The 27,784-nt window shown below is 38.7% G+C and overlaps 1 protein-coding gene across 3 annotated transcripts in view; it reads right to left on the bottom strand.

Annotated features, from left to right (window-relative positions):
• Nucleotides 1-27,784, bottom strand: part of Ccdc171 (coiled-coil domain containing 171) — a 318,485-nt gene that overhangs the window by 76,902 nt on the left and 213,799 nt on the right. For all 3 annotated transcript variants that reach the window (XM_028873279.2, XM_028873278.2, XM_037202698.1), the window contains one exon: nt 3,062-3,193. In XM_028873279.2, coding sequence (XP_028729112.1) covers nt 3,062-3,193 — 132 coding nt within the window. The remainder of the gene's footprint in view (nt 1-3,061; nt 3,194-27,784) is intronic.

The following is a 27,784-nucleotide window of genomic DNA, read 5'->3' as shown; positions in this document are numbered from 1 at the left end:
CTGGCCATTTTAGTTAAAGCTTTGGTCTGGGTGGTTTAATTTTTCTTGGCATTACAGTGAAAGCTTGAAAGGCTATTAATTGGAATGTAAAAGCACAGTTTTTAATTTGCCATAGGCACTTGGACAAGAAGTTTCACGGAGGGCATGACCTCCCTGGAAAATCACCTGGCACAAAAAGTAAACAGGAAGTTAAAGTAGACTGTACTTGAAAAAGTACTTCAGTTTTTGAAGAAACTATGAAGAAAGGATCGTAAATAACCATCCCTTGAAACAGAACGGATAAAAACCTTTCAGTAGTGAAATGAGCCCTGTTGTTCCCTCACCCTCAGGGGGCTTCAGGGGGACGGGATGAAGTCACCAGGCCCGCCTGTGACCTCTTACTGCTCTATTTTCACTGCCCATTCACTGCTATCACAGGCCTGGAAAACTGGTACAAGCCATTTTGTAAAGAGACATTGAGACAAAAAGCTAGCCTGTCTCCATCAGTACATTAAAAACATACCTGTACTTTCATTTTTTCTAGCACTACTCACAAAAGTAAAGATATGGCATCAACCCAGGGTTCTATAACATATAAATGGATTAACAGTGCAGCACATACACATGTTGGAATATTATTAATCAATATGAAGTAATATCTTGTCAATAATAATATCCACATATAGACAGGATTAATGTCCTGGCAACACAGATGAACTTGGAGAACATTACGTTCAGTGAAGTAAGTTGGGCACAGACAACCAAAGCCCCATGTTCTCATCCATGTGTGGAAGTTAAATGAGATGCTTTCAGTGGAGAGAGAATACTGATTGCTGAACCGGAGAAGTTAGGAGGGTGGGTGCCAGAATTCTGCAGCACAGTGTGGTAGATGTAGTTTCTAGCAGTTTGTTTTCCCAAATTACTCGAAGAAAGGATTCTGAATGTTCCCAACACAAACAGTAAGGTCTGAGGTGATGGCATGCCCCTAATTATCTTTATTTGATTGTTCTCTACTGCTAAATGTTGCATATATACATGAAAATACTGTACTCACAATTACTATGTGTCAATTAAAAAGTTTTAAAATACTGAATTCCTAAAACGATGTAGTTAGAGTGAACACATACATTATCCTGTAAAAAGTTGAAAAATATATTTTTCATTTTATTTGGTTATTGAATGGAAAAATGTAACTGTAAATTTGTCTACAATATACCATAACTATGACCTACACATATATATATAGTTAATATCTTCTAAATGGAATAGATAAGTTTCCAAGGTTTTACTATCATCACTTTCACAGGCTGTTTAACTCCTCGGCGTCAGACTGAGCACGTCAGCTTCACAGTCAGCTCCTCAGAAACTTAAATTTGTTCTACCTCCTACCAGACTTCGATCTCAGGAGAATGACTTGCTGGGGTGGTTGTTTTCCAATTTTAAAATGGAGAGATTGCCACTTGTCTGGCAGTCCCATTAGAGAACTGAATGGGTTGACAAGGTCTGGTACATGGAAAGTTCACTGAAACGGAAGCTGCCATCATCCTCACCACATTGGCATCAGCATCATCAATTTTATTGTCTCCCCAACTTTCTAACTACCCATACTACTAAACTACAATGTGTCCTGTGGATAGCATCAGAAAACTTACCTGAGCATTTAGGTAGGTGGTGACGTGTACAACCATTAGAAGAGTTAAAGTATAAATCCCTTACATTTCTTTCTTGCTATTTCTATATATCAGAACCATTGAGAATTAATGCTTTTACCCCCAAAACAGCATTTCTAGAATAAGTTTCCTTTAAATCAATAAGATCTAGTTCAGGGGAAAAGATCTTTATTTGTGAATTTTGACAAGAACTAAGCCTTGTGAGAGTGAATCAAGACAGCCAAATACAGGATTACTTTACACTTACTAAAAAAAAAAAAAATCTCAAATCATCTTGTATTCAGGTCTATAATAAATATGTAAATATTGAAATCAAATTTAAAACACACATTTAATCTTGTCCTAAATAATGGTAAAGCCTATAAAAAAGTAAAAATGTTTTATGTCTAGTTATATAATTATATTTTTAGATAAAGAAGCAATGAATATTTTTGTTTGCAGAGGATGACCCAGGCTCTAATAGCAGGTTATATTACTGTGTAGAGCATGCAAAAGTTAATACAGATTATATGAACTAACTAACATTTGTCCAAAATTAAAATTAAACATGTAAATGCTAATAGTGAGTTTAAAAAAAATTGCTTTTAAATATATTGGGCAACATAGAGAACTGTTAAGTAAGGACAATCTCCTTTGTAATATCAGGCTTCCTATAATTTACATAATACTGATAAATATTTTCAAATGAAGGCTTTGGGCACTAAAGGAAAAACAAAGCATGTGCTGAATTTTATCTTTTCCAACTTACAATGTAACCTGAACTTTAAGGAAAATGATCACAAAAACGCAATCATGCTAGAACAGGCTAGCTACAACATTTGAGAATGAGTGATTCTGAAATAAGTTCCTGAATTAAGTTTAAAGCTACCCAAGGTTTCATGCCTTGGTATTTTGAGCTTTAAAATGAAATGGCCCAGTTTGCACACTGTAGTGCAATGCTCAATAAAACTAAATATTAAGAGGACTCTTTTGAATGCAAAATGCAGTTAGGCTCTAAGTTTTTCTGAAATTAAAATGTGGATATATTTTAGAATTAACATGGAAATTTTTCAGATATCCTGAAAATTTGATGTGAAGTAACTTGTTTTAAAACAACAAAAGCAACAAATAGAGAACAGCTTGAAAAGATAACAGCCCCATGTCTTACCATCTCCCACTGATAGGGAAGTGGTTCTTTTAACATTGCACTTTGACATAAACACATACTTTTCTTTGTGAAATGCTTTTCTGCATTATTTTAATAGGCTATTTCTGGCTTGAAAGAACCATGTTTTTATGTTACATGCTAGAAAACATTTATTTGCATCTCATCTAAATTATTCACAATATGTGGAAGCTTGCATTCTCTTCTAGTTAGTACAATTTAGTTTTCTATACATTTCAGTAGCAAACAATGTTATTTAGACGCTAACCTGGCATGCTACAACCTCTGGCCCACCCTTGAGCCCCTCCATTGCAAAGGTCTCCAGGTGCAGTTTGGGTAGCTGCAGGGTGAAGTCATTCCTACTTGCTGCAGTCCGTGACAGCGAGATCTGATCTCTGACCTAGAGGGAAAAAAACAGCATCAATGGTAATTCCCCTTCAGACACATTAACTGGGATGAACTGGGTCCCCTTGAGCCCACTGAGTGGACTTGCATTGATCGCTGGACCTGAAATCCATGAATAAATTTAGGACTAATTGATTTTTCGTTGCAAATAAATCTCTAATTCAGAGTGCTGGGGGAGAATGTTAAGAAGAAAAAGCATCCTTCTGCTGAAATGAAGAGGGGAAAGGAGGCGCAGGAGCCTTCTGATCAAGCCGCTTTGAATTATTCCTCCTCCATTCCACTCAGAAAAGAAAGGGGGTGGATAACAAAATCAAAAGCAAGCAGCAATCCCTACTATCACTTTCTTAAAAGCGTGTTTAACTGATATTAGATCATGTGTGTTGTACACGACAGTTACTAGGTACTGAGTTTTAAAAGGAAAACTTCACTATACAGACTCTGGAATAAGAACAAATAAACTCAACAAAAGGAAACTTAAAAATACACAAGTAAGAGGTTTGTTTAGCCCTCTTTATACTTCTAAAATTGTAGAACTTAATTAAACTTATCTCTTAACAATAAATACATAGAAACCGGCTTGGTCACAAAACCTCTAAATAAGATAACGGAAATAAAATCAGCAGCGTTTGTGCTGTAGTTTTAAGTATTCCGAAAGGTAAGGACACAAGCACGTCCAGCTGCAGCTCTAATTCAGAGACACTGAAGGCAGTTGGTATCACACTGCCACCTTCTGGACAAATCAGCATACACACAACAAATACAAAGAGACCCAAGATTTAGCCTTATGAATCCTACAATCCAGTTTGCATTTAAGATAAAGTTCTCACTTTTAGTCAGTCAGCTGAAAAAATGAGTTTTCACTATACAGACATATTTGCTAACTTTCCGTATACTTGGGTAGGTCTTTAAATGTTTTTTTTTTTTAATTTGCTATAATATACTTAAATACTATAAAACCACCTTCTATGGTTTGGGAAGATGGCTCAGTGGTTAAACAGCTTATCACAAAAGCATAAAAACTTGAGTTTGGATCCCCAGCATCCATGAAAAAACAAGGTATATGCTGGAGGTAGGGACAGAGGGATCCTGGGGTTCTCTGGCCACCCAGTTCAAACAATCCAGAGCTCCAGGTTCAGTGAGAGATCCTGTCCCCCAAAATGTGGGAAAGCAACAGAGGAAGACATTGATGTCAATCTCTGGCTTCCATGCACATGTACACACATGTGATCATCTGCACATACATATGCACACACAAACACACAAAGATCTCAAAGATCTCTCTCTCTCTCTCTCTCTCTCTCTCTCTCTCTCTCTCACACACACTCACACACACACACACACACAAAATCTAACAGCCATATGGCAAAGTTTTTATGAAGAAGCACACATCAAGAATGATGTTAAGTATAAAAAATAGATTAACTGCCAAAATGAATACATTTATATATCTTATTTTATTTGAACAACGTTGGCTATAACATTGTAGTTCATGCCTGTAATCTCAGTACACAGAGGCTGAGGCGAGAGAATCACAAGTTCCAGGCCAGCCTGGGCTACATATCAAGGTGAAGGTCAGCCTGAACTGTACAGAGATACCCTGATTCAATCAATCAATCAATCAATGAAATAAATAAACTCTCCATTTTTCTATTCTACTTGAGCAACTTGTAAAACTGTTAGAACTATTACCATATAAATCAGTTAGATGAGAAATATAAACATCTCCCAGATTGCCATATTCTATAGGTTTTTTCTTAAACCAGAAAACACCCATAAAAGGCAAAGACATTTTTAATTGTCCATGCTAATATATAGGTAAAACGAAGAATCCCAAGATAGTCCCAAGATTTTCTATCACTAAGAGAATGTCAGAGGGTATGCCGCAAACATGGCGGGGATGTCGCACAGAAGTGTGGATATTACCTGCTCCCTGGACTTCTAATTCACAATGTGTCAGGATGAAAAGGCTGCTGAACTTACTTAGCATGACGAAATAAACTACATTTTACAAATATAACTGCTTCAGGTTGTACATTTCTTCGGTATGTACACTTTCTCTCTTCCCTTTTTGTCACCAGCGATCACTCAGATAAAAGAAAACATTAATGTGGATTAAGGTACTGAGAATTTATCAACATCAAACCACTAGTGTTTTGCCTTCTACCCTTCTGAACCATAGTCAATAGATCTAAATATTTTACTGCACCCTGGCCAATTCATTGTTTGATGTTTAAAAACTCACCCAGAATCAAAGAAAATTTATTAAATTTAAGCCCCCAAATGAGATACTATTAGCTTTGAAAGTCAAGTTTAACAGCGATATTGATGATTCTCTTTTTTCTGTGACAAAATTCACTAGGGAATTCCTAGATGTCAAAGTACAAAAGCAGATTGCTAATATGGGCAAAGAGGGGGAACCATGCAATGCAGGTGCAACCCACTGCAGAGCAAAAATGGGGGTGTCTTTAACCCAGGTGGCAGCGGACACCAGCCTGCACCCGTGAAGGCTTGGCTACAATGAGCAGACAGTCATATCCTACATTCACTAATAAAGCTGATGAGCAGAAGCTGATGCTCTTGACATTTATAATGTGGATACTTTCTGTTCCCCAGTTTGGTCTTTAATGCTAGACTCCACCAATCCTGAGGGCCTACAACCACTGTGCTATCATGCCTGGCCTAATTTTCATGTGAAATACTTCTAATCCGTTAAAACAATACTTGGTTGAAAGTTGGCTGTGCCAATGAGAGAGAGTAACCTAGGACAAATCATATATACATCACAAGTAGTTCCACTAGAATTCTGAAAGATTTTTCCCCACTTTTAAATTATACTGAAACTTTGAAAGGTGTCTAAAAATGTTCTTCAAATAGCTGTAGGAAAAGTTTTTAGAAAAATCTTGGGAAAGGATCGTGTAGAATTTCTTTTATCTTAATGGATAAAGAGAGTAAAACCATCAAGCTGAGAGGGTATGAATAACTGAACGTGGACAGGCAAAAGAAATGCTGAAAGGAGCTGCCGGAAGGGCAGAAAGGGAGAGAAGACACAGGGGTGTGAAGGAGACTGTTGAGAAAAGTGCAGAGGCCACGTGAACCTCTGGATACCCAGGAACTGACTCACAGAACAGCGCGAGAGGACTCTCACCTGCCACAGGATCTGCTCCTGAGCGAACAAAAAGGCTCAGCACCAAGGAACAAGAGACGTTTTCAAAGGAAAGAAGGTGGCATTTCCTTAGGAACAATGCCCACTGGACACAGAATTCCTCTTTTCCAGAAAGAGAGTGTAAGCAAATTCCTCACTACTAAAATTTTTTAAAGAAAATTAGAAAAATAAACTATTTTTCCTAAAAGGATTTCACTTTTTAAAGTTTTTATTTTAATATAAATGGAAATTTAAAAATCATTCACATGTCCACAGATTAAATTCTAATTTCAAGCCAGGCAGTGATGGCACATGCCTTTAATCTCAGCACTTGGGAGACAGAGGCAAGTAGATCTCTGTGAGTTCAAGGCCAGTCTGGTCTACAGAGAGAGTTCTGGGACAGCCAGGGCTACACAGAGAAACTCTGTCTCGAAAAACAAGATAGACAGATAGACAGATAGACAGATAGGTAGGTAGGTAGGTAGGTAGGTAGGTAGGTAGGTAGGTAGGTAGGTAGGCAGGCAGATTGGATGGATGGATGGATGGATGGATGGATGGATGGATGGATGGATGGATGGATGGATGGATGGATGGATGGATGGATGGGATAGATAGATAGATAGATAGATAGATAGATAGATAGATAGATAGATAGATAGATAGATAGATAGAGACATAAAATTTTAAGTCAATCTTGCATTCTGTTTACCTCATTGATTGTGCTGTGATCACAACTATATTCCTTTTCACTGTTACAGATATCAGTGATAAAAGCATATAAGATGTTTTCTACTTCAAACTGCTTAATGATTCATTTTTAATGCTGAGTGAATTTTTGTATTTTATATATTCCATAACACTTTTTAAAATGGTACAACGCCTAATATTTTTAAAGATTTGTTTTATTTTATTTTTAATTATATATATTTTGTGTGTCTGTGCATGTGTGAGTATAGGTACCCGTAGAGTCCGTAAGAAGGTGTCCCACAAGGATCTCTGCAAGAGCTGTATGAGCTCTCACCTGCTGAACCATCTCTCCAGCCCCAAGTTTCTCAGTATGTTTACAAAGAATAAAACAGCTGCATTACTTCTGCTCTGGAATTTTAATTCTTAGTAAGAAAAATTTACTTTCTCTCTTACTGTTGATCTTTAAAAAGCAAGTATTTCCAATAGATAAGTCATAAGACACAAGAGCTAGGGAGAAAGAAACAGTATTCTAAAACTCAAGATTGTCATGAAAAACTGTCTATACATAACTATGCCTTTTAAACTATTGTAATAATTTGCTTCTATTTGTGAGATTAGAAGCCTCATGAGTTTGTCTAATCCATTTCCACTCCTCTGATTAAATGTTAGATGCAAACTGCCAATATGTTTTCTGACTTCTTTCACTTCTATCTTACTACCAAAAAAAGGCATTTCTGCCAGATATTATCAACTATAAGGTTGGTCATTTCTAGAAAATTACTTAACTCATTATTTATCATACACAACTATAAATCCTTCTGGACTCAATAGCTACTATGCTGGCTAGTTTTATGTCAACTCGACTCAAGCCAGAGTCATCTGAGAAGAAGGAACCTCAAATGAAAAAAAAAAATGCTTTCATAAAATCTAACTATAGGCAAATCTGTAGAATATTTTCTTGATCAATGTTTGATGTAGAAGGGCCCAGTCAATTGTGGGTGGTGCTAGTCCCAAGGCAGGTATTCCTGGGGTATATAAGAAAACAAACTGAGCAAGTCAGAAGGAGCAAGCCAGTAAGAAGTGTTCCTCCATGGCCTCTGCTTCAGTTCCTACCTTGGCTTTCCTTAATGGACCTAGATATGTAAGTCAAATAAACTCTTTCCTCCCCAAGTTGCTTTTGTTTATAATGTCTTATCAAAGTCATAGAAAGTCAAAACAAGACAGAAAAAAATTATAAATAAGAACTGAAATAGACTTAAGTCTACATATAAGAAGATGTATACAGACACCCTGCCATCCTGAATGCCTGGTAAAAGCAACTAATATTAGGACTTTAAATCACACTTAAAATCTGCCTGAAACTTTACTTATTCCAATATATTATGGCCAACATTGCTTCAAAATAAATCTCTTACTACAGGCATTCCAATACAAATGCTTTATTCTTAGCATTCCATGTCCATGATGCGATCTGTCCTCCAGCTTACCTTTATTCTATTCCTTCCTTGAACATCCTTCCACTTCTGCTGATCCACAGTTTTCTCTCTCTTTACTTTTCATCTTACAAACGACAGTGGTTTACACACTACTTTACAACTAAGTACTAGAGAGCAGTGTATACGAGCATGTTCTAGCCCAGGTACCATATGCATCCTTTACTGTACACAAGGTTTTACTGGAGCTCAACCTCACCATGAACTGGTTACCTCCTACAATAGCTATAAAATCTTTCAAAATTATTTTACCAAAGATCTACAAATGATAGCTATTGAGTCAACCTTATGTCACCAACACAGAGTGCCATCTCAAAAACATTTTAGGGTTCCTTTTGAATAATGAATTATATAAAACAAGTGTACTATTGCTAATTGTTTTCAAGCGTCCCACAGTCTACCACAACTTTGGGTCTTAGTTTTCTGGGACAACCACTGATCATACATTCTAGTATCTAACCAACAGAAAATGTAATCAAAACATTTTATATATATATATATATATATATATATATATATATATATATATACACACACACACATATATATAACAGGTATATAAAACATATACCTGGCCGGGCGGTGGTGGCGCACGCCTTTAATCCCAGCACTCGGGAGGCAGAGCAGGCGGATCTCTGTGAGTTCGAGGCCAGCCTGGGCTATCAAGTGAGCTCCAGGAAAGGCACAAAAACTACACAGAGAAACCCTGTCTCGAAAAACCAAAAAAAAAGTAAATAAATAAAACATATACCTGTAGTGAACAGGTATAATGGAGAGTTTTTCATGCATAAAGGGAGGGAGTCAGCCAGAGTTTGCTGTTTACTTGCCAGTACCATGAATAGCAAGAAATGCACCACAAACCCAGAGGTTCTGCACAATCTGTGACAAAGCCATCAATCTAAAGCCGTGAATCCTACAATGCAGAAGAGGGAAAGACTAAAGATATTTAGATTGCTTGGGGATTCTGACACATGATCACTAACAGAAGGAAGAACCAAAGTATGTCAACATAAGGAAGTGAGTTTCAGCAATTATATCATATATAATATTGCAGTATTATACCTATTTATTTAGAACTTGTAGAAGCACTTTATACTTTTAAAGTACCCTTCCCTACTGATTGTGTGTCTTCACCTTGTCAACTAGCTATGGCCATCTCTAACATGAAAAGAATGAATACAGTGCTTTAGTTTCCTCCCAAAAGTCTCTTTTTGCTACATATAGACAGATGATACTCTTGCTTAAATTTTCAGCACTTCTCTCATTTTCTGAACAACAACAAAAAACACTCTTCCTTTTCTCTGTCTCTTATCTGGCAATCTTGTTTATGTTTCATAAAACATAATGTTTGTGTTTTGTAAAAATAAGACCCACTCTATGAGATGGACTCCAAACCTGATACTGCTAAAGTGGCCAAGGACCAGAGACTAGATAGGTCATGGGCCTAAGGGAAAACCGACTGCTATTATTCTGCTAAAGAAAAATAGGAACAAAATGACTTCAAATGACATATTGTTATATCCTTAAATCAGAGTATTGCTCAATCCTTATCACAGAAACTTCTTCTTACAGTATATGGAACTAACACAGAGACCCACAACTGGACAGTGTGTAGAGAGTAACAGACTTTGGGACACTCAGTCCTTAATGGACATCTTTATCAAACCCCTCCAGTCAGAGTTCAGAGATCTATATGGAAGAGGAGGCAGAAGATTATAAGAGCCAGAGAGGATGGATGACTCCAAGGAAAACATGTCCTCCAGACACAACAGGACTGATGCACACATGAACTCACAGAGACTGAAAGCATGCACAGGACCTGTAAAAGCTCAAACCAGACAAAACCCCAGTATGAAGAAGGAGATGTGGACACAAACCCTTGCCATTACCAAGAAGCTATTTATAATTGATACCTGCTGGGAAAGGGAAATCACTTTTCTCCAATGTGGTGTCACCGGGTCTATCAGGCCCCATGTGGTAGCTGGCCAACACAAAGTGGGTCCCATGGGCTTTTGTGTGCTTTTTATTTTGTTTTGTTTTGTCTTCTTGGGTTTTTTAGTTTGTTTGTATTTATTTTCAAATTTTGTTTTTTGCTTGTTTTATGGGGCTTCTTTTTAATAAAGATTAGAAAGAACATGAAGTTTGGTAGGGAGGGAGGGAGGTAGGAAGGTCTGGGAAGAGTTGGGGAGGAGAAATAATATGAACAAAATATACTGTATCAAAAATTTTTAAATAAAAAATACATAATTTTTAAAACTAGTTTTGTGATAAGAAACAGAAATGGAGAATGTGAGCCATCCTTGTGTTCTCAGTGGACCACGCTCATTCTCATTCATTCCCTTTCACTCTCCATTCTTCCTGGTGCCTATGTGTGTGTGCACAGACACACACAGTAATTATCCTGAAAGAAAAGTTATCTATATGAAAAACTTTGCACAATCCCCAAACTATGATGTCCCAGAAAGTAAACAGTCCCCTGAGCCACATCTATTTAAGAGACCCTGGAAGTCTCTCAGCAAAGGCAGGCACTCTGTTGGCACTGTACCAGGCACAGACTTTTATAATTGGCAACACAGGGGGTGAGAAACTAGCCTTGACCTGCAATTTACAAAGCCACCTGTTGTCACCAAAAAGAGGCAAATTCAGCACCACAACCACCACACTGTACAGCTACATCCCAGCTCAACCACCACACTGTACAGCTACATCCCAGCTCAACCACCACACTGTACAGCTACATCCCAGCTCAACCATCACACTGTACAGCTACATCCCAGCTCAACCATCACACTGTACAGCTACATCCCAGCTCAACCATCACACTGTACAGCTACATCCCAGCTCAACCACCACACTGTACAGCTGCATCCCAGCTCAACCATCCTACAGTACAGCTACATCCCAGCTCAACCATCACACTGTACAGCTACATCCCAGCTCAACCATCACACTGTACAGCTACATCCCAGCTCAACCATCCTACAGTACAGCTACATCCCAGCTCAACCATCCTACAGTACAGCTACATCCCAGCTCAACCATCCTACAGTACAGCTACATCCCAGCTCAACCATCCTACAGTACAGCTATATCCCAGCTCAACCACCACACTGTACAGCTACATCCCAGCTCAACCATCCTACAGTACAGCTACATCCCAGCTCAACCATCACACTGTACAGCTACATCCCAGCTCAACCATCCTACAGTACAGCTACATCCCAGCTCAACCATCCTACAGTACAGCTACATCCCAGCTCAACCACCATACAGTACAGCTACATCCCAGCTCAACCATCCTACAGTACAGCTACATCCCAGCTCAACCACCACACTGTACAGCTACATCCCAGCTCAACCATCCTACAGTACAGCTACATCCCAGCTCAACCATCCTACAGTACAGCTACATCCCAGCTCAACCATCCTACAGTACAGCTACATCCCAGCTCAACCATCCTACAGTACACCTACATCCCAGATCAACCATCCTACAGTACAGCTGCATCCCAGATCAACCACCACACTTACAGCTACATCCCAGCTCAAATATCCTACAGTACACCTATATCCCAGCTCAACCATCACACTGTACAGCTACATCCCAGCTACAGATAGAAAAACTGATCTCTTGAAACAAACCAGCAAGCTGGCTACATCCCAATTAAAGATCTGAAAAACTGAACATTCAGATCAAATTATCAAGATGGAAAGTCAGGGGATTTAATCATTCATATTTTATATGGGTACTAGACAGCAAGAAAATCTTTAGGATGCCATACAGTGTTCCCACAAACAAATTACCATGACCTTGAACAATTTAAACAAACATAAAAACCCAAACTTGAGAACAGACAAATATGTTTACAAAGTATTAAAGTCCTTTCTTAAAATACTTTCCTTTGCTGGGGGTGGGGGGGACGTGGGGGTGGGGGTTGGAGGGATGGGGTTTATGCCTTTAATCCCAGCACTCAAGAGGCAGAGCCAGGCAGATCTCTGTGAGTTCGTGGCTAGCCGGGGCTACAGTGTGAGATCCAGGACAGGTACCAAAACTACACAGAGAAACCCTGTCTTGAAAAACAAAAAAACAAAAAAAAAAGGAAGAGGAGGAGGAGAAAAAGAAAAGAAAAGAAAAGCCACCCGGCACAATACTTTCTTTCTTAAAATAAATTGTTTCACTGAGACGAATGCAATTAGAGGTCTGTCAACTGAAAGCCACTGAGCATATGTGCATGGCACCTGCGCTGTCTTAGCCTAAGCTGTCAAGGTTCTAAACCCCTCCTGTGCTGGCGGGCCATTTCTAGTTTGGCTAGTTCAGAATGACACTGAACAACATGGATGATAACACACAAGAAGACTATATGGACAGGGCCGTCAATGTCAAGCTGGCTGAGCTAACACCTACATGCCTTTCACAGCTCATCTTCAGGAAACAGGATTAAAAAAATGAGGCTACAGAGTTCAAAGATCACAAGTAACATGTAGACAATCATCGATGAGCCACTAACTACTGGATTTTTAGAGGCAACTTTTACAATACAATCCATTCCATACGGAATTAATGATCTCCTGGTCTTTCACTCCTTTTAATTCATTGGCAGACACATCTAAAAGATAAGCATGCATCATAATATATCCCGGGTCAACACTTTAATGAGAAGATTATGCAGTCACATTTAAAGGTCTAGCTATACAATGGCTTCTTCAGTCATGTCTGGACTGGCTCCCTTTATTCTGCAGTATACTCTAAATAGAAGTGGGTGTCTTTTTACTTCAGCATAGTCAAACTGGCCGTCACCTGTATGTTAGTTAGCACACCTCTTTCCTAGAGGTACACTCACCACTGACTTTCTCCATTAGCTATTGATCAGGCAAAGTAAATGCAGATGCTATGCTTAGCAATCAAATAAACAAAATAGATAGCAGTACCATCAAGACTTAGAGTGGAATGTGGAAATAGCTTTTGCTCTATTTAGAGAAGAGAGGATGGTAAAGTTTGACTCATTCAGCAAGCATCTGTTAAGTGCCAAGATAGTGATGGATGCTGAGGATACAGAAACCAGGAGACAGAATTCCATCCCTCAATGACTTCCAGCTCCAGTGGCATAATTAATCTCTCAGAGTGTGTTTTCTAGCCTCTCATTTATCCACAATGGTGTGTTCCCCTGTCAGCTGCTTCCCCACCTTCCTTCTCTGCCAGAATATTATGCTAATCAATCCTAAACCTTTACCTAGCACTGCTTTCCCCTGAGGTTCAAAAACACATACCCTGCTGGTTATTCCACATTACCTTAAACTAGGTGCTTCAAAAGTGAAACTCATTTTCCCCCTTAAAGGTGGACACTTTCATTTTCCCCCTTAAAGGTGGACACTTTCATTAAATGGCACCTCCCATCACACAGACCATCACACAGACATTTTCATCCCAGTGTGCCATTTTGCTATGTTTGGTATCTTTTGCTCTGACACCACCTACCATCAATAGTCTGATTCATGTCTTCACAGCACTCATCTAGCCTAATGGTACAGCCTCCTAATAGAACTCTCTATTCACAGAGGTGCAGCTCTCAAAACCAACTCCATTAAGGCCCATTTCTTACACTGTCCTGGCATATGATATTGCACTGAAAATACCTGGCGGTTTATGCTTCTATGAACTTACTAACATTAGTGTGTCTTTTTCATTTTCTTCATACCTCAAGGACCCAGCAGCCAACTCACATATTAATCTTCTAACAAACCTTCAAGTAACCCCTGGGTTTTCTAAGTATTCCCCACATTTGAATTACTATATGGATATGCAAGACCACATCTGTGGATGTATATTTATCAATGGATGCTGGAATTATCTGTGTTTCATTGTTGAGGGAGATGCTATGATTTGTATATGGCTGAATTAAATTCAGTAGATGGACTCAAGAGAAGCTCAGAAGAAGATAATAATATGAAAAAGAATGAAGACAATATACAGTACTTACAGAGCACTATTGTGTGTGAGTGTGTGAGTGTGTGTGTGTGTGTGTGTGTGTGTGTGTGTGTGTGTGTGTTTGAGAGACAGAAACAGAGACAGAGGCAGAGACAGACAGACAAAGAGAAACAGAGGGAGATGTGAGGTCAACAAAAAGACTGGGGAGAAAAGGTGCCAGAAAACTTTGAAATTCTGCTCAAAAATATAATAGTTGGGGGCAGTGATGGTCATATTTCACTGTATGCTGGTTTAAAATTATCAAAAACAAAGAAGAAATATTTTAAAGGTAGACAACTTCGCAATTCTGGAGGAGGAAAAAGACATCCTGACTAAGGGAGACAAACACCTGACAAAAATAAATCCACAATAAAGCACACTATAACTAACCACCCAAAATCAGAGAGCATGTTAAAAGCATCAAGAGAAAAATGACTTATCATAGACAAAGTAATGTCTGTTAAACTAGCAACACATTTTTTCCTTCAGAACCTTGCAGGCCATGAGGGAGCAGAATAATATCTTCACAATGCTAACCCAAGATATTAGCCTGGCAAAAATGTCCTTTGAAAATCATAAATACACAAAGACCCCTCTGATAAACAAAATCTCAGGGAGTTCATCACCACTAGACTTCCTTTACAATAAGTGCTTTTTAAAGTTCTTCAATAGAAACAAGAGGATACAGGCTAGAGAGATGGCTCAGCAGTTAAAATCACTTGCTGTTTTTACAGAGAATGTAGATTTGGTTCCCAACACTCACATGGTGGCTCACAAATATTACTAGGCATGCACATGGTACACATACATACATGCAGGCAAAATATTCATGCACATAAAATAAGTAAATCTAAAAGAAAATTTTAGTTTTTTTAAAGAATATTATAATAGCTAAGGAAAATATAAGTCATAGGCAAAGAAAAATATACAATCAAATAGAAAGCACCATACTTCATTCTAGTGTTATTAGATAAATAATTTTTAAATTGAATGTAAAATATTAAAGAAAAATTATTTAAAATAACTATAACAAAGAAATGTTACTTAACTCCTATAAACAGTTAATTGTAACAGTAACAACATAAAATGGAGAGAGAAAAAAATGTGTAGAATTTTTGTATACAAATAATCATTGGCTTATAGTTATATATAAGTTCAATAGGAACCACAAATAATCTATCTGTGTTGGTTTGATTGAGAATGGCCCTAGTAGACTCATGTTTGAACACTTGATCCCCAGTTGGTGGAACAGTTTGGGAAGGGTTAGGAGGTGTGGCCTCACTGGAGGAGATGTGTCTCTGGGGGTGGGCTTTGAGGTTTCAAAAGAATTGAGCCATTTGAGTCAGCCATCTCTGCCTCCTGCTTGTGGTTCAAGATGTGATCTCTCAGCCAGGCGGTGGTGGCGCACCTTAATCCCAGCACTCGGGAGGAAGAGGCAGGTGGATCTCGGTGAGTTCGAGGCCAGCCTGGTCTACAAAGCAAGTTCCAAGACAGGCACCAAAACTACACAGAGAAACCCTGTCTCAGAAAAACCAAAAAAAAAAAAGATGTGAGCTCTCAGATGTTCCTGCCACCATGCCTTTGCTCTGTCATCATGGACCCAACGCTCCGGAACCATAAGCCCAATTAAACACATTCTTTTATAAGCTGTGGGAGTCATGAGGCTTTATCACAGCAATAGGAAATTAGCCAATACAATACCCACAAGTTACCCATTAGAAGATAAAAATAATCAAAACATATAAAAATAAACAAAGACAAAGGAAGAGAGCAAGAGAGGAAACAGAAATGAATGACACAAGAAACAAGAATTAACACTATAATAAGAAATCCTTTCTCATCAGTAATTACTTCAAGTGCAAATGAATTAAACTTGCCAATCAAAGCTCCTAAATTATACAACATACACTAATTACAAGAGACTTCAGATTTACGCTCACACAGGCTGAACAGGGAGACAGAAAAAAACTATATAAATGGTAAACAAAATAATGTGAATAACTATACTGTATAAAATAGACTAAGTCAAATGTTCAAAAGAGATAACACAGGACATAATATGAGTCTAGTCATCCAAGATTATATATGTGTGTGTGTGTGTGTGTACATATATACATATATATACATATATACCTATATATCTTACATATATATCTTACATATATACCTTATATACCATATATATATATATATACACCTTTAATATGAAAGTACTTATAAAACAAACATTGACAAAGCTAAAGGGAAAATACCAATACAATATGAGACTGCAATATCTCAGAGACAGACAGACGGTTAACAAAGTAACAGCAAATAAGAGCAGCATCAAAAACAAACTGACCCAAGCAGAACACTCCCAAACAGCAACAGAAACACATTTTTCTCATATATATACATGTGTGTATGTGTATATTTATCTGTATATATATATAATTTATATAATCACATATATAACTATATATAATATATAACTTTCTAAGCTATATCACACCAAGTCACAAACCAATATTAAGAAATTTGAGAATATTAAAATCATACCAAATGTTTTTCTCTTAGAAGAAACCTCAGCGAGCTGAATGACCTCAATGTTAGCTGTAACTTCGTTGAGCTGACACCAAAACACAGGGATCGAAAACAGAGGCCGGGGGGCGGCGGCGGTGCACGCCTTTAATCTCAGCACTCAGGAGGCAGAGGCAGAGGAACTCTGAGTTCAAGGCCAACCTGATTTACAGAGTGAGTTTCAGGACTACACAGAAAAACCCTGCCTCGATAAACTGCCCCCAGAAAAAAAGAAAGAAAAGAAAAAGGAAGGAAGGAACAAAGGAAGGAAAACAGAGAAGTTAGATTGCATCAAGTACAAAAACACTGCACAAAACTAAAGGAATGAGCAACAAAATTAAAAAGCAACTGTTGCCTGTGGAAATATTTACAAACTTGAAATCTAGCAAGGGGTTAATTTCTTAAATACAAACAATTTGATGACAAAAGAAAAAAATCTAACTCAATAACCTAATTTAAAAGTAAGCCAACAATTTGAATAGGCACACACATGACCAACAGGCATCTGAAGAGGTGCTCAGTATCACTGACGAGGGAAATTTTTAAAGGATACATCGATATACCATAACTCTGCTTGCCACTGTAGACAATAGCAATAATTTTCCCAAAAATTAAAAACAGAACTACTACACATGATCCAACAACCCTACTGCAAAGAGTTTACCAAAAGAATGGGAGTCAGAATATTTACACTCCCATGTTCATTTCACCACAATTTACAATAGTCAAGCTGTGCAAGCAACCAAAAATTCTATCAACAGATTAATGAGAGAGAAAATGTCATATATGCACAACAGAGTATCATCCAGGCTTTAAAAAGAAGCTTATTATGCAGTATGCAGTGACGGAGATATGCTTTGAAGGCATTCCAGTCACTGCAGTAAGCTACTCCACGATGACATACACCACACAGCGTCCATGCGGTAAGCATACCTCCACCATGTTAAAAAGCCAAGAGAGGCAGAGCCAGCAGCCAAGGCAGCGGCTTTTGTCCTAGCCAAAGAGCTTAGCAGTTTAAAATCTCTCCTGGTCAAAAAACGATTACAGATACATAATAGGAAAGATTCAGATGAAAAAAGTTCTAAATGGTTTGCAATAAGTGTAAAAATATACATAGGTTTGGGAGAGTAAAGAGAAGGTATAGACAGTCATAAAAAAGAAATATATAGTTTTAAAATAGTAAAATAAAGTCCTTAGAAAGGGGAGTGAAGTAATATAAAGAAAACAAGCCATGTGAGAATGGAAAATGCACAGAAAGTTTGGATCATGTATATTATTATATTTTTTTTTTTTTTTTTTTTTTTTTTTTTTTTTTTTTTGTTTTTCGAGACAGGTTTCTCTTGTAGCTTTGCGCCTTTCCTGAGCTCACTTGTAGCCCAGGCTGGCTCGAACTCACAGAGATCCGCCTGCCTCTGCCTCCCGAGTGCTGGGATTAAAGGCGTGCGCCACCAACGCCCGGCATTGTCTTTAAAATTTTTGACTGCTATGAGACATTTGATTATAAAAGCTGCTGGATTAAACCAACCTACGTATTTTTAAAATATCTTGACTGCAAAACTTAAGTCAAAAGGTATGCCACTTTGGGGGAGAGGTTATGTTTTTGTTTCCACAGAAAATGCGAGGCTATGGATTCATTCAAAATTAAAGATGATCAGATTTGCTTGAGGAAAGACTCCCTGAAATCCTGACTACAGACATAAAAACATAAACCTAAAAGAACTTCAAGACATGTGATGTATATTTTACCTGCTCAAACACATAACAAGAAATTATCTTTGGCTGACTTGAGCACAATGCACAGTCTGTACTTGTATTAATGCAGATATATATATATAATATATATATATAATATATATATATATATATACCTTTAAAATTTATGTATTTTCAGGATGAGGAGACCAGACACCCATAAAAAGAGAAGGCCCAGATGATCCAGTGTTTCAGAATGACTCTGCTGCAGTTTCCTCTGAGTTCTGCATCCAGAAAGGCTTCAAGGCTGCTGGCTGAGATGATCCAGTCTCACAGACTACTCCAATCAGGACTTAACCATAGTCCTAAATTTTCTCAGGGTCCCCATAAGATTAACAGTGCCCCAAATCAGCAGGAGGTGGTCTAGAACACTATGCCCACATTCCCCAAAAATGGATTATTGATGTTTTGTAGGGGATTGTTTACAAATTGTTATTGGTCATAGTCAATCTCTTTCTAAAAGAAGAAAGGAATATATGATATAGAAATTATGATATAGAAATAACAGGATAAAAGGATAGATTTTTTAATCTATTTTAATCCAAAAACAACTATTAATCTTATATATTTTACATTAATATGTATTTTGGTTTATTGATACAAATTTAATGTTAATTTTGTTATACTGTATATATACTTATACTCTGTTTAAGGTTTTATGTTTATGCAACTCATTTAAAATTGTAATATATAATTAAAAAATACAGAATAATTAGTCATCTATGATAATCAAACTTATAGTCATGTTAGTTAAGTTTTCTAAGTATAAATAGATATATTTCAATTAGGTAGATAATCTTCAAACACTTCAAAGACCTACATAATATGGCATTTAAAATGTTTTAAGAATTTAGATTTTTCCAGACAATGAGACACATCTGCTTCTGGAAGCACCAATTACTTCAAAGAGGATGATGGGCACTGAAGAAACTCATTATGGAGTTTGTTTTCTTTGTGGTAAAAGTTAGCCACTGGGCAAAAAAAAAACTGTCATTGCTCTATCTGCTTGAGAGGATACTATATAAACGGGACATGCAGGACCCATAGGAAGGTGACCACTGAACTCTGCAAGGCAAGATGGTCTTCAGGTACCTGCTTCACAGAGGCGACTGCCAAACATTCTACAAGGCACAGGGAGAAGCAACTGAGAGATTCTAAGACTATAGGCTGAAGATGGATGCCCCAACATTGTGGGGGAACTTTGGGTGACTGTCCAGACAACCAGATGTCTCTGGTCATTTCTAGAGTTTTGGAAGTTGCTTACATGCACTTCCTGTTTACTTAGGTAATATAATATCCTTCTGGGGTCTTTGATGGAGTTGAAGACTATACAGTCATAATTATAATTTCCCTTGGTTATGATAAAAAATTAGATATGAAACTTTAGACTCACAAAAATAAGACAGATGATAGAGTATTTTCCTTAATTTTGCCAAACAAAATAGACTAGATATTATAACTGTAATTCTTGCCTGATAACTATTTTGTTATATATAATTTTACTATGTTAAATTTGAAACCTTGCTTTTTGATTAGACAGAAAAGGGGAAGTGCTGTGGATGTCTTTCTGTATGCTGTGAATATATGTTGCTCTCATTGACTAATAAATAAGCTACTTTGGCCTATGGCAAGGCAGCTTAAAGGCAGGCAGGAAATCCAATCAGAGATACAGAGAGAAGGGCAGAGTCGAGGGAGACACTGAGAACTGCCCCAGGACAGCAAGATGTAATACAACACATGTAAAGCCACAGAACACATGGCAATACATATATTAATAGGAATGGGTCAAGTTTAATTGTAAGAGCTAGCTAGCAAGAAGCCTGAACCTTAAGCCATACAATTTGTAATTAATATTAAGCCTCTGAGTAATTATTTTATAAATGGCTGCAGGACCACGGGTAGGAGAGATTCGTCCAGATCCGAGGGCTGGGCAGGACCTGAGAAAATTCTCCCTACAAGAACCACTGAAGTAAAATCTTTGCTTTGCTGGGACAATCGATGTCAAGTAACTGGAGAAATTAGTGATGGTTAACACAAGACCAGTAACACGGAGGTGAAATCTTCTAGGTGTGTTCTTTGAGGGTCAGCACCCAGAGGCTGTGCTCCTTCTCTGGGGTCAGCACCCAGAGGCTGTGCTCCTTCTCTGAGGTCAGCACACAAAGGCTGTGCTCCTTCTCTGAGGTCAGCACACAGAGGCTGTGCTCCTTCTCTGAGGTCAGCACACAGAAGGGTCCAGAAAGGGCCAAGGTTGTACCATGGCCTGGCAGCTGAATTTGGTAATGTGTATTAATGTCAGAGGTGGTTGGTTTTGAAGGCATGAAGGGGTCATAGAGAGCAGCTGAGGTTTGGCATGAGAGAGGGCAAAAGAGGCCTTTAGAAAAGGTATAGCCTCAGCTGCAGGAGAAGCCCAGGATTGAAGTGGTCATGGGGAGAAGCTGAGGCTTGGCACCAAGTGGTAGGACCAGAGTCCCTGAGAGAGCCCAGGAGAAGTTATTGGTGACAGTACAGACCAGCTGCAGCTGAGAGCTCAGAATTGGGAGATAACAATGTGACGGCCACCAAGGACAACAGCAGCTGTATAGTGGAGCCAGCCTGAGACCGAGGCAAGTGGCTGTGTGCTGCCAACAGCAGAGTTGGAGCAATGGGGCCCACTGATGCCCAGAGAATCACGAGTGGGTCCCAGACCTCAAGCACTGAACTTTAAATGCTGCTGAGTTCTGGTTTTGCTTTGTTTAGGTTGTGAGCACACTCTGTTTCTTCCCTCTCTGAGTAAGAATGTAGGTAACTCATTCTACTTTACAGGACCCTGCAGTTAGGGCTCTGGAATTTTAGAGACCTGGAAATGTTACAGACTCTAGAGGCCTTAGAGCAGCCGTGGGTGGTTTGGAGAGGCTTTGTCCTTTGAGACTGTGGATGTTTTCAAGTGTTTGGATCTTTAAAGACTGTAAGAGGTGTTAATATGAGAGCTTGGGGATGAACAAGAGAGGAAAGGTTGTGGTTTAACAGCTATGCATCTGTGTGTCAAGTTGACAAGGTGACAATTGTCCTAGTTAGTTGTCAGCCTGACACAAGGTAGAGTCATTTGAGAATCATGAGCGCTAATTCAGAAAGTTCCATTGGGTTAGGCCGTGTGGAAGCCTGTGGGGCTTTTCCTTGACTAACGATTGATGTGAGCAGTTCCAGCCCGAAACAGGTGGTCCTGAGTTGTCCTGAAAAAGCAAACTGAGCAAGGAATGAGGAACAGGTCAGTAAGCAGCCTTCCTCCATGGCTTCTGCTTCAGTTCCTGCCTCCAGTTCCTACCCTGACTTCCCTTCATGATGAACTGTGATTAAGATATATAACCTGATATAAACCCTCTCCTCCCCACATTGCTTTGGGTCATGATATTTATCACAGCAATATAAACCCTAATTAAGACATAGCTGAAGGAGTGAGAAATCAGGAGCTGCTATTCAATGGGACCAGGCATCAGTTTATTAAGATGCATCTGGAAGTCAGAAAGTCTTTTGTTCATTGTTCCTACAATTAACAAAATAGTACTGTACATTACATCTATCTGGAGAATTGAGATGTTAGCATTTCTTTTTTTTTTTTTTTTTTTTTTGCTTACAAACTGTATGGCCGTGGCAGGCTTCTTGTTAACTGTTCTTATATCTTAAAGTAACGCATTTCTACAAATCTATACCTCGCCACGTGGCTGGTGGCTTATCGGCGTCTTCACATGCTGCTGGTCATGGCGGCGGCTGCAGTCTCCTTCTGCCTTCCTGTTCTTTTATTTCTCCTCTATTAGTCCTGCCATACTTCCTGCCTAGCCACGACCAATCAAGTTTTATTTATTGACCAATCAGAGCAACTTGACATACAGACCATCCCCCAGTACAGCCAAGTGCAGACCATCTCAGACACCTGCACTCAGGCCCATGGTCCTAATCATCCTCTATGCAAACCTGCTGGGTAACGCCACAAGGAACCCAAGAAGGGCTCCCACAGGACATACATTAACATCCCACAGCACTTCCCCTTTTCTTTTTTTAAAAAGGAAGGTTTTAACTTTTATACATCTCCAAAGCCAGCTTGGTATATTTGGGAATTTGGGCGTAGCTTCTCTTACTGCTTCCTGCTGGAGGGGGGCGCTGTATCTTATGGGAACACAAAGAATATTTAAGGATCATGGAGTAGTCCGTGAGGCTGTATCGTCTGAGCCAGTTGCCTTGAAACAATTCTGGATGTTGAATCATCTGGGCCATGGTGTCATCAGAGACCTTTCAGGTGGTCTTGGCTGGTCAAACCTGATGTATCTTAATCTGGAACAAATCCATAGCCTCTGGCTTTCTCGCCACGTGGCTGGTGGCTTATTGGCGTCTTCACATGCTGCTGGTCATGGCGGCGGCTGCAGTCGCCTTCTGCCTTCCTCAGCATTTCTTTTGTGGGGGGCAAGCCAGACATTTTTCTGTGTAGCCATGACTGTCCTGGAGCTTGCTCTGTAGACCAGGCTGGCCTTGAACTCACAGAGATCCACCTGCCTCTGCCTCCTGAGTGCTGGGATCAAAAGCATGTGCCCTACCAACCAGCTAATTAGCATTCTTATCACAACAAAATGTAATTATTTTAATGATGGAAAATCTTTTAAATTCCAAGAAAAACAAGTTGAGAGTATATTGCCACTAGATCTGTACAATCAACAATGGCAAGGCAATCTTCCCAACTAAGATGAAAGGACTCTGGACAGTAAGGAAAATCCACTAGAATGAAAAAATAAAAGACTGCATAATTGAATGAAAATGAAAACACAACATACCCAAACTTATGGGACATAATGAACGCAGTTCTAAGAGGCAATTTCATAGCACTAAATACCTATATATAAAAAAACAAAAAACAAAACCAAAAAAAAAAAAGCACACCCAGAAGTGACCTCATAATGGTAACATAACAGCACACCTAAAAAAATAACACCAAAAGGAGTAGACAACAATAAATAAACTCAGGGCTGAAATCAATAAAACAGAAACAAACAAACAAATACAAAGAATCAATGAAAAAAAGAACTGGTTCTTTGAGAAAATTAGTAAGACTGACAAACTGTTATCCAAGTTAACTAAAAGGTGGAGAGAGAAGATCCAAAGTAACAAAACTAGAGATAAAAAGGGGAGACATAACAACAGACATGGAGAGTTTTCTCAATGGAGGCCACCTACCAAAATTAAGATAAAATAAGCAATTTAAATAAACCAATAACCCTAGTGAAACAAAAACACTAATTAAGTCTCCTAAACAAAAGAAGCCCAGAGCCTGATGATATATTTAGCATAGAATTCTACCAGAAACTGAAAGAAAAAAAAACACATGATCATCTCATTAGATGCTGGAGAAACTTTGACAAAATCCAACATCTTTCATGATAAAAGTCTTGGAGAGATTAGAGATAAAAGGAACATACATAAAAATAATAAAGGCAATTTACAGCAAGCCTATAGCCAAATACAAATTAAATGGAGAGAAACTCAAAGCAATACCACTAAAATCAGGAACAAGACAGGCTGCTCACTCTCTATATATATTTTCAATATAGTTCTTGAAGTTCTAGCTAGGGCAGTAAGACAGCTGAAGGAGATCGGGGGATACAAATTGGAAAGAAAGAAATCAAGGTATCATTATATGCAGACAATAGTATAGTATACATAAACAACTCCAAAAACTGCACCAGGAAACTCCTACAGCTAATAAACATTTTCAGCAAAGTAGCAGGATACAAATTAACACACAAAAATCAGTAACCTTCCTATATACAAATGACAAATAGACTGAGAAATAAATCAGGGAAACAACATCTTTCATAATAGCCTCAAAATATATAACATCTTGGGGTAACTTTAACCAAGCAAGTGAAAGACTTTTATGATAAAAAAAAAAAAAAAAAAAAAAAACTTCAAGTCTTTGAAGAAAGAAATTGAAGATGGTATTAGAAGATGGGAAGATTCACCTCATGCTCATGGATCAATAAATAGGATTAATATAGTAAAAATGGCCATCCTACCAAAATCAATCTACAGATTCAATGCAACCCCCTCAAAATTCCAACACAATTCTTCACAGATCTTGAAGGGACAACTCTCAGCTTTATATAGAAACCCAAAAAGCTAGGATAGCTGAAACAATCCTGAATAATAAAAGAACTGCTGGAGGTATCACCATCTCCAGCCTTGAATTGTATTACAGAACTATAATAATAAAAACAGTGTGGTGTTGGCACAAAATAGACATGACCAATAGAACCAAACTGAAGACCCAGACATAAATCCACATACCTATGGACACCTGATTTTTTGATAAAGAGGCCAGAAATACATGCTGGGGGGAAAAAAAAGACAGCATCTTCAACAAATGGTACTGGTCAAATTGGATAGCTGAATGTAGAAGAATACAGACAGATCCACATTTATCACCCTGCACAAAACTCAAGTCCAAGTGGATCAAAGACCTCAACATAAAGCTAGATACACTCAACTTGATAAAAGAAAGTGTAGAACAGTCCTGAACTCAATGGCACAGGAAAAGACTTTCTAAATAGAACACTGTTGGCACAGGCATTAAGATCAACAATTAATAAATGGGACCTCATGAAACTACAAAGCTTCTGTAAGGCAAAGGACATTGCCATTTAGACAAAGCAGGTGCTTCCAGAATGAAAAAAAGATTTTACCAACTGCCCATTCAATAGAAGACTAGTATCCAAAATACGTAAAGAAATGAAAAAACTGAATATCAAAAAAAGAAATAACTCAGTTAAAAAATGGGGTACAGATCTAAACAGAGAATTCTCAAAAGAGGAAACTCAAATGACTGAGAAACAGTTAAAGAAATGTTCAGCATCTTTAGCCATCGGGGAAATAAAAATCAAAACTACTTTGAGATTTAATCTTAAACCCATCAGAACAGCTAAGGTCAATAAAACAAAAGACAGCTGTGCTGGCAAGGATGTGGAGTACAGGGAACACTCCTCCACGGCCAGTGGGACTGCAAATTTGTACAGCTCTATGGAAAACAGTGTGGCAGTTCCTCAGGAAGCTGGGAACTGATCTACTTCAAGATCCAGCTATACTACTCTTGTGCTTAGACCCAAAGGATACTTCATCCCACCACAGAAACACTTGCTTAACCATGTTAATTACTGCTCTATTCATAATAGCCAGAAATTAGAAACAACCAAAATGCCCCTCAACAGAGCAATGGATAAACAAAATATGGTTCATTTACACAATGGAATAGTACTCAGCCACCTGTCAGAGTGGCTAAAATCATTAACACAACTGATAGCTCACGCTGGCAAAGACGTGGAATAAGGGGACACTCATTCATTGCTGGCAGAAATACAAACTTGTACAACCATTATGGAAGCCAATAAGGCAGTTCCTCAGAAAGTTGGGAATCATCTACCTCAAGATGCAGCTACACCACTCTTGTGTATATACCCAAAGGGCACTCCCTCCTACCATAATGACACTTGCTCAACCATGTTCATTACTGCTCCATTCACAATAGTCAGAAACTGGAAACACCTAAGAATGGGTAAAGAAAATGTGGTACATTTATACAATGGAATATTACTCAGCTGTTTAAAAAAAAAAAAACAACATCATTAAACATTCAGGCAAATGGATGGAACTAGAAAAAAATCACCCTGAGTGAGGCAACCCAGACCCAGAAAAATAAATATGGTATGCATTTGCTTATATGTGGACATCAAGTAAATGGTAACCACGCTACAATCTGTAGACCCAGAGAGGTTAGATATAGATGGATGGTCTAGCAGGGACACATGGATCACTCTGTGAGACAGAAGTAGAATAGATTTTATGGGTGGGACAGGAACGGGAGGATCAGGTGTGCGGGAGGAAGGGAGATAGGGTTGAGGGAGAGAATGCAGGGACAGACAGACTTGAGGAGCATTTGAGGGATGATATGTAAACCTTGTGCAGTGGAAACTTCTTAAAATACATGAATGTGATCCTAATGAAGTCTCCTAATAAGGTAGAGTCTCAACCGGCCATCTTTTGTCACCAAACAAGGCTTCCCGTGGTGTGACTAACTTGCATTCAATTGAGTTGTTGGCTAAGGGGGTTCCATGAAAATCCCCAAACAACCCAGGCTGTTGCTTAAGACAATGGATTGCTCTCCACAAACTGACACAGGAGGCCCCATTGCTGAGGACAAGACCCACACAACTCATTGAACATTGAGAGGTCAAGCTAGAGCCTCCACCCATATTTTCTAGTGTCTTTAGTGTGGGAGGGTACTGTGCAGGCTACCAAGGAGAAACATTAATACCAACCAAGCCACAAAACCTTTTTCCCACAATCTGTCCTGCCTGCGAGATATGACAGGGCAACAGTGGCACAGAACTTGTGGGAGTGGCCAGCCAATGTCTGATTTGACTTAAGGCCCACTCCATGAGATGAAAACCATACTCAAGAACCAGAGACTAGATATCCTGGAAACGTAGGATAAAACCAAATACTACTGGTCTGAAAAAATAAAAAATATCAATAAAATGACTCCTAATGGTATTCTGCTATACTCAAAGGTCAGTACCATATTCAGTCATCAGCAGAGAAGCTTCTCCAGCAGCAGATGAGAACAGATGCAGAGACCAACAGACAGACAGACATTATGTGGAGAGGGATTCTAAATGGGATGTCGCCATCAAATCTCTCCCCTCAGAGCTTAGTCAGCCCAAAAGAAGAGGGAGCAGAGAGTCTAAGAGCCAGAGGGGCTAAAGGACACAAAGAGAACCTGGCCCTCTGATCAGTTAAGCAGGGCTCACATGAGCTCACAGAGACTGGAGCAGCAAACACAAAGCCTACATGCCCCAGGTCCTCTGCGTATATATTACAGCTTTCAGCTTAGTGTTTTATGGGACCCCTGAGTGTGTAAATGAGTGGGTTCTCTTGATTCTTGTGCCTACTCTTAGGGCTCTTTTTCTTCTT

This window comes from Peromyscus leucopus, chromosome 2 (genome assembly GCF_004664715.2).
Source record: "Peromyscus leucopus breed LL Stock chromosome 2, UCI_PerLeu_2.1, whole genome shotgun sequence".
Taxonomy (NCBI): domain Eukaryota; kingdom Metazoa; phylum Chordata; class Mammalia; order Rodentia; family Cricetidae; genus Peromyscus; species Peromyscus leucopus.
This window is presented reverse-complemented; position numbering and strand designations above follow the sequence as displayed.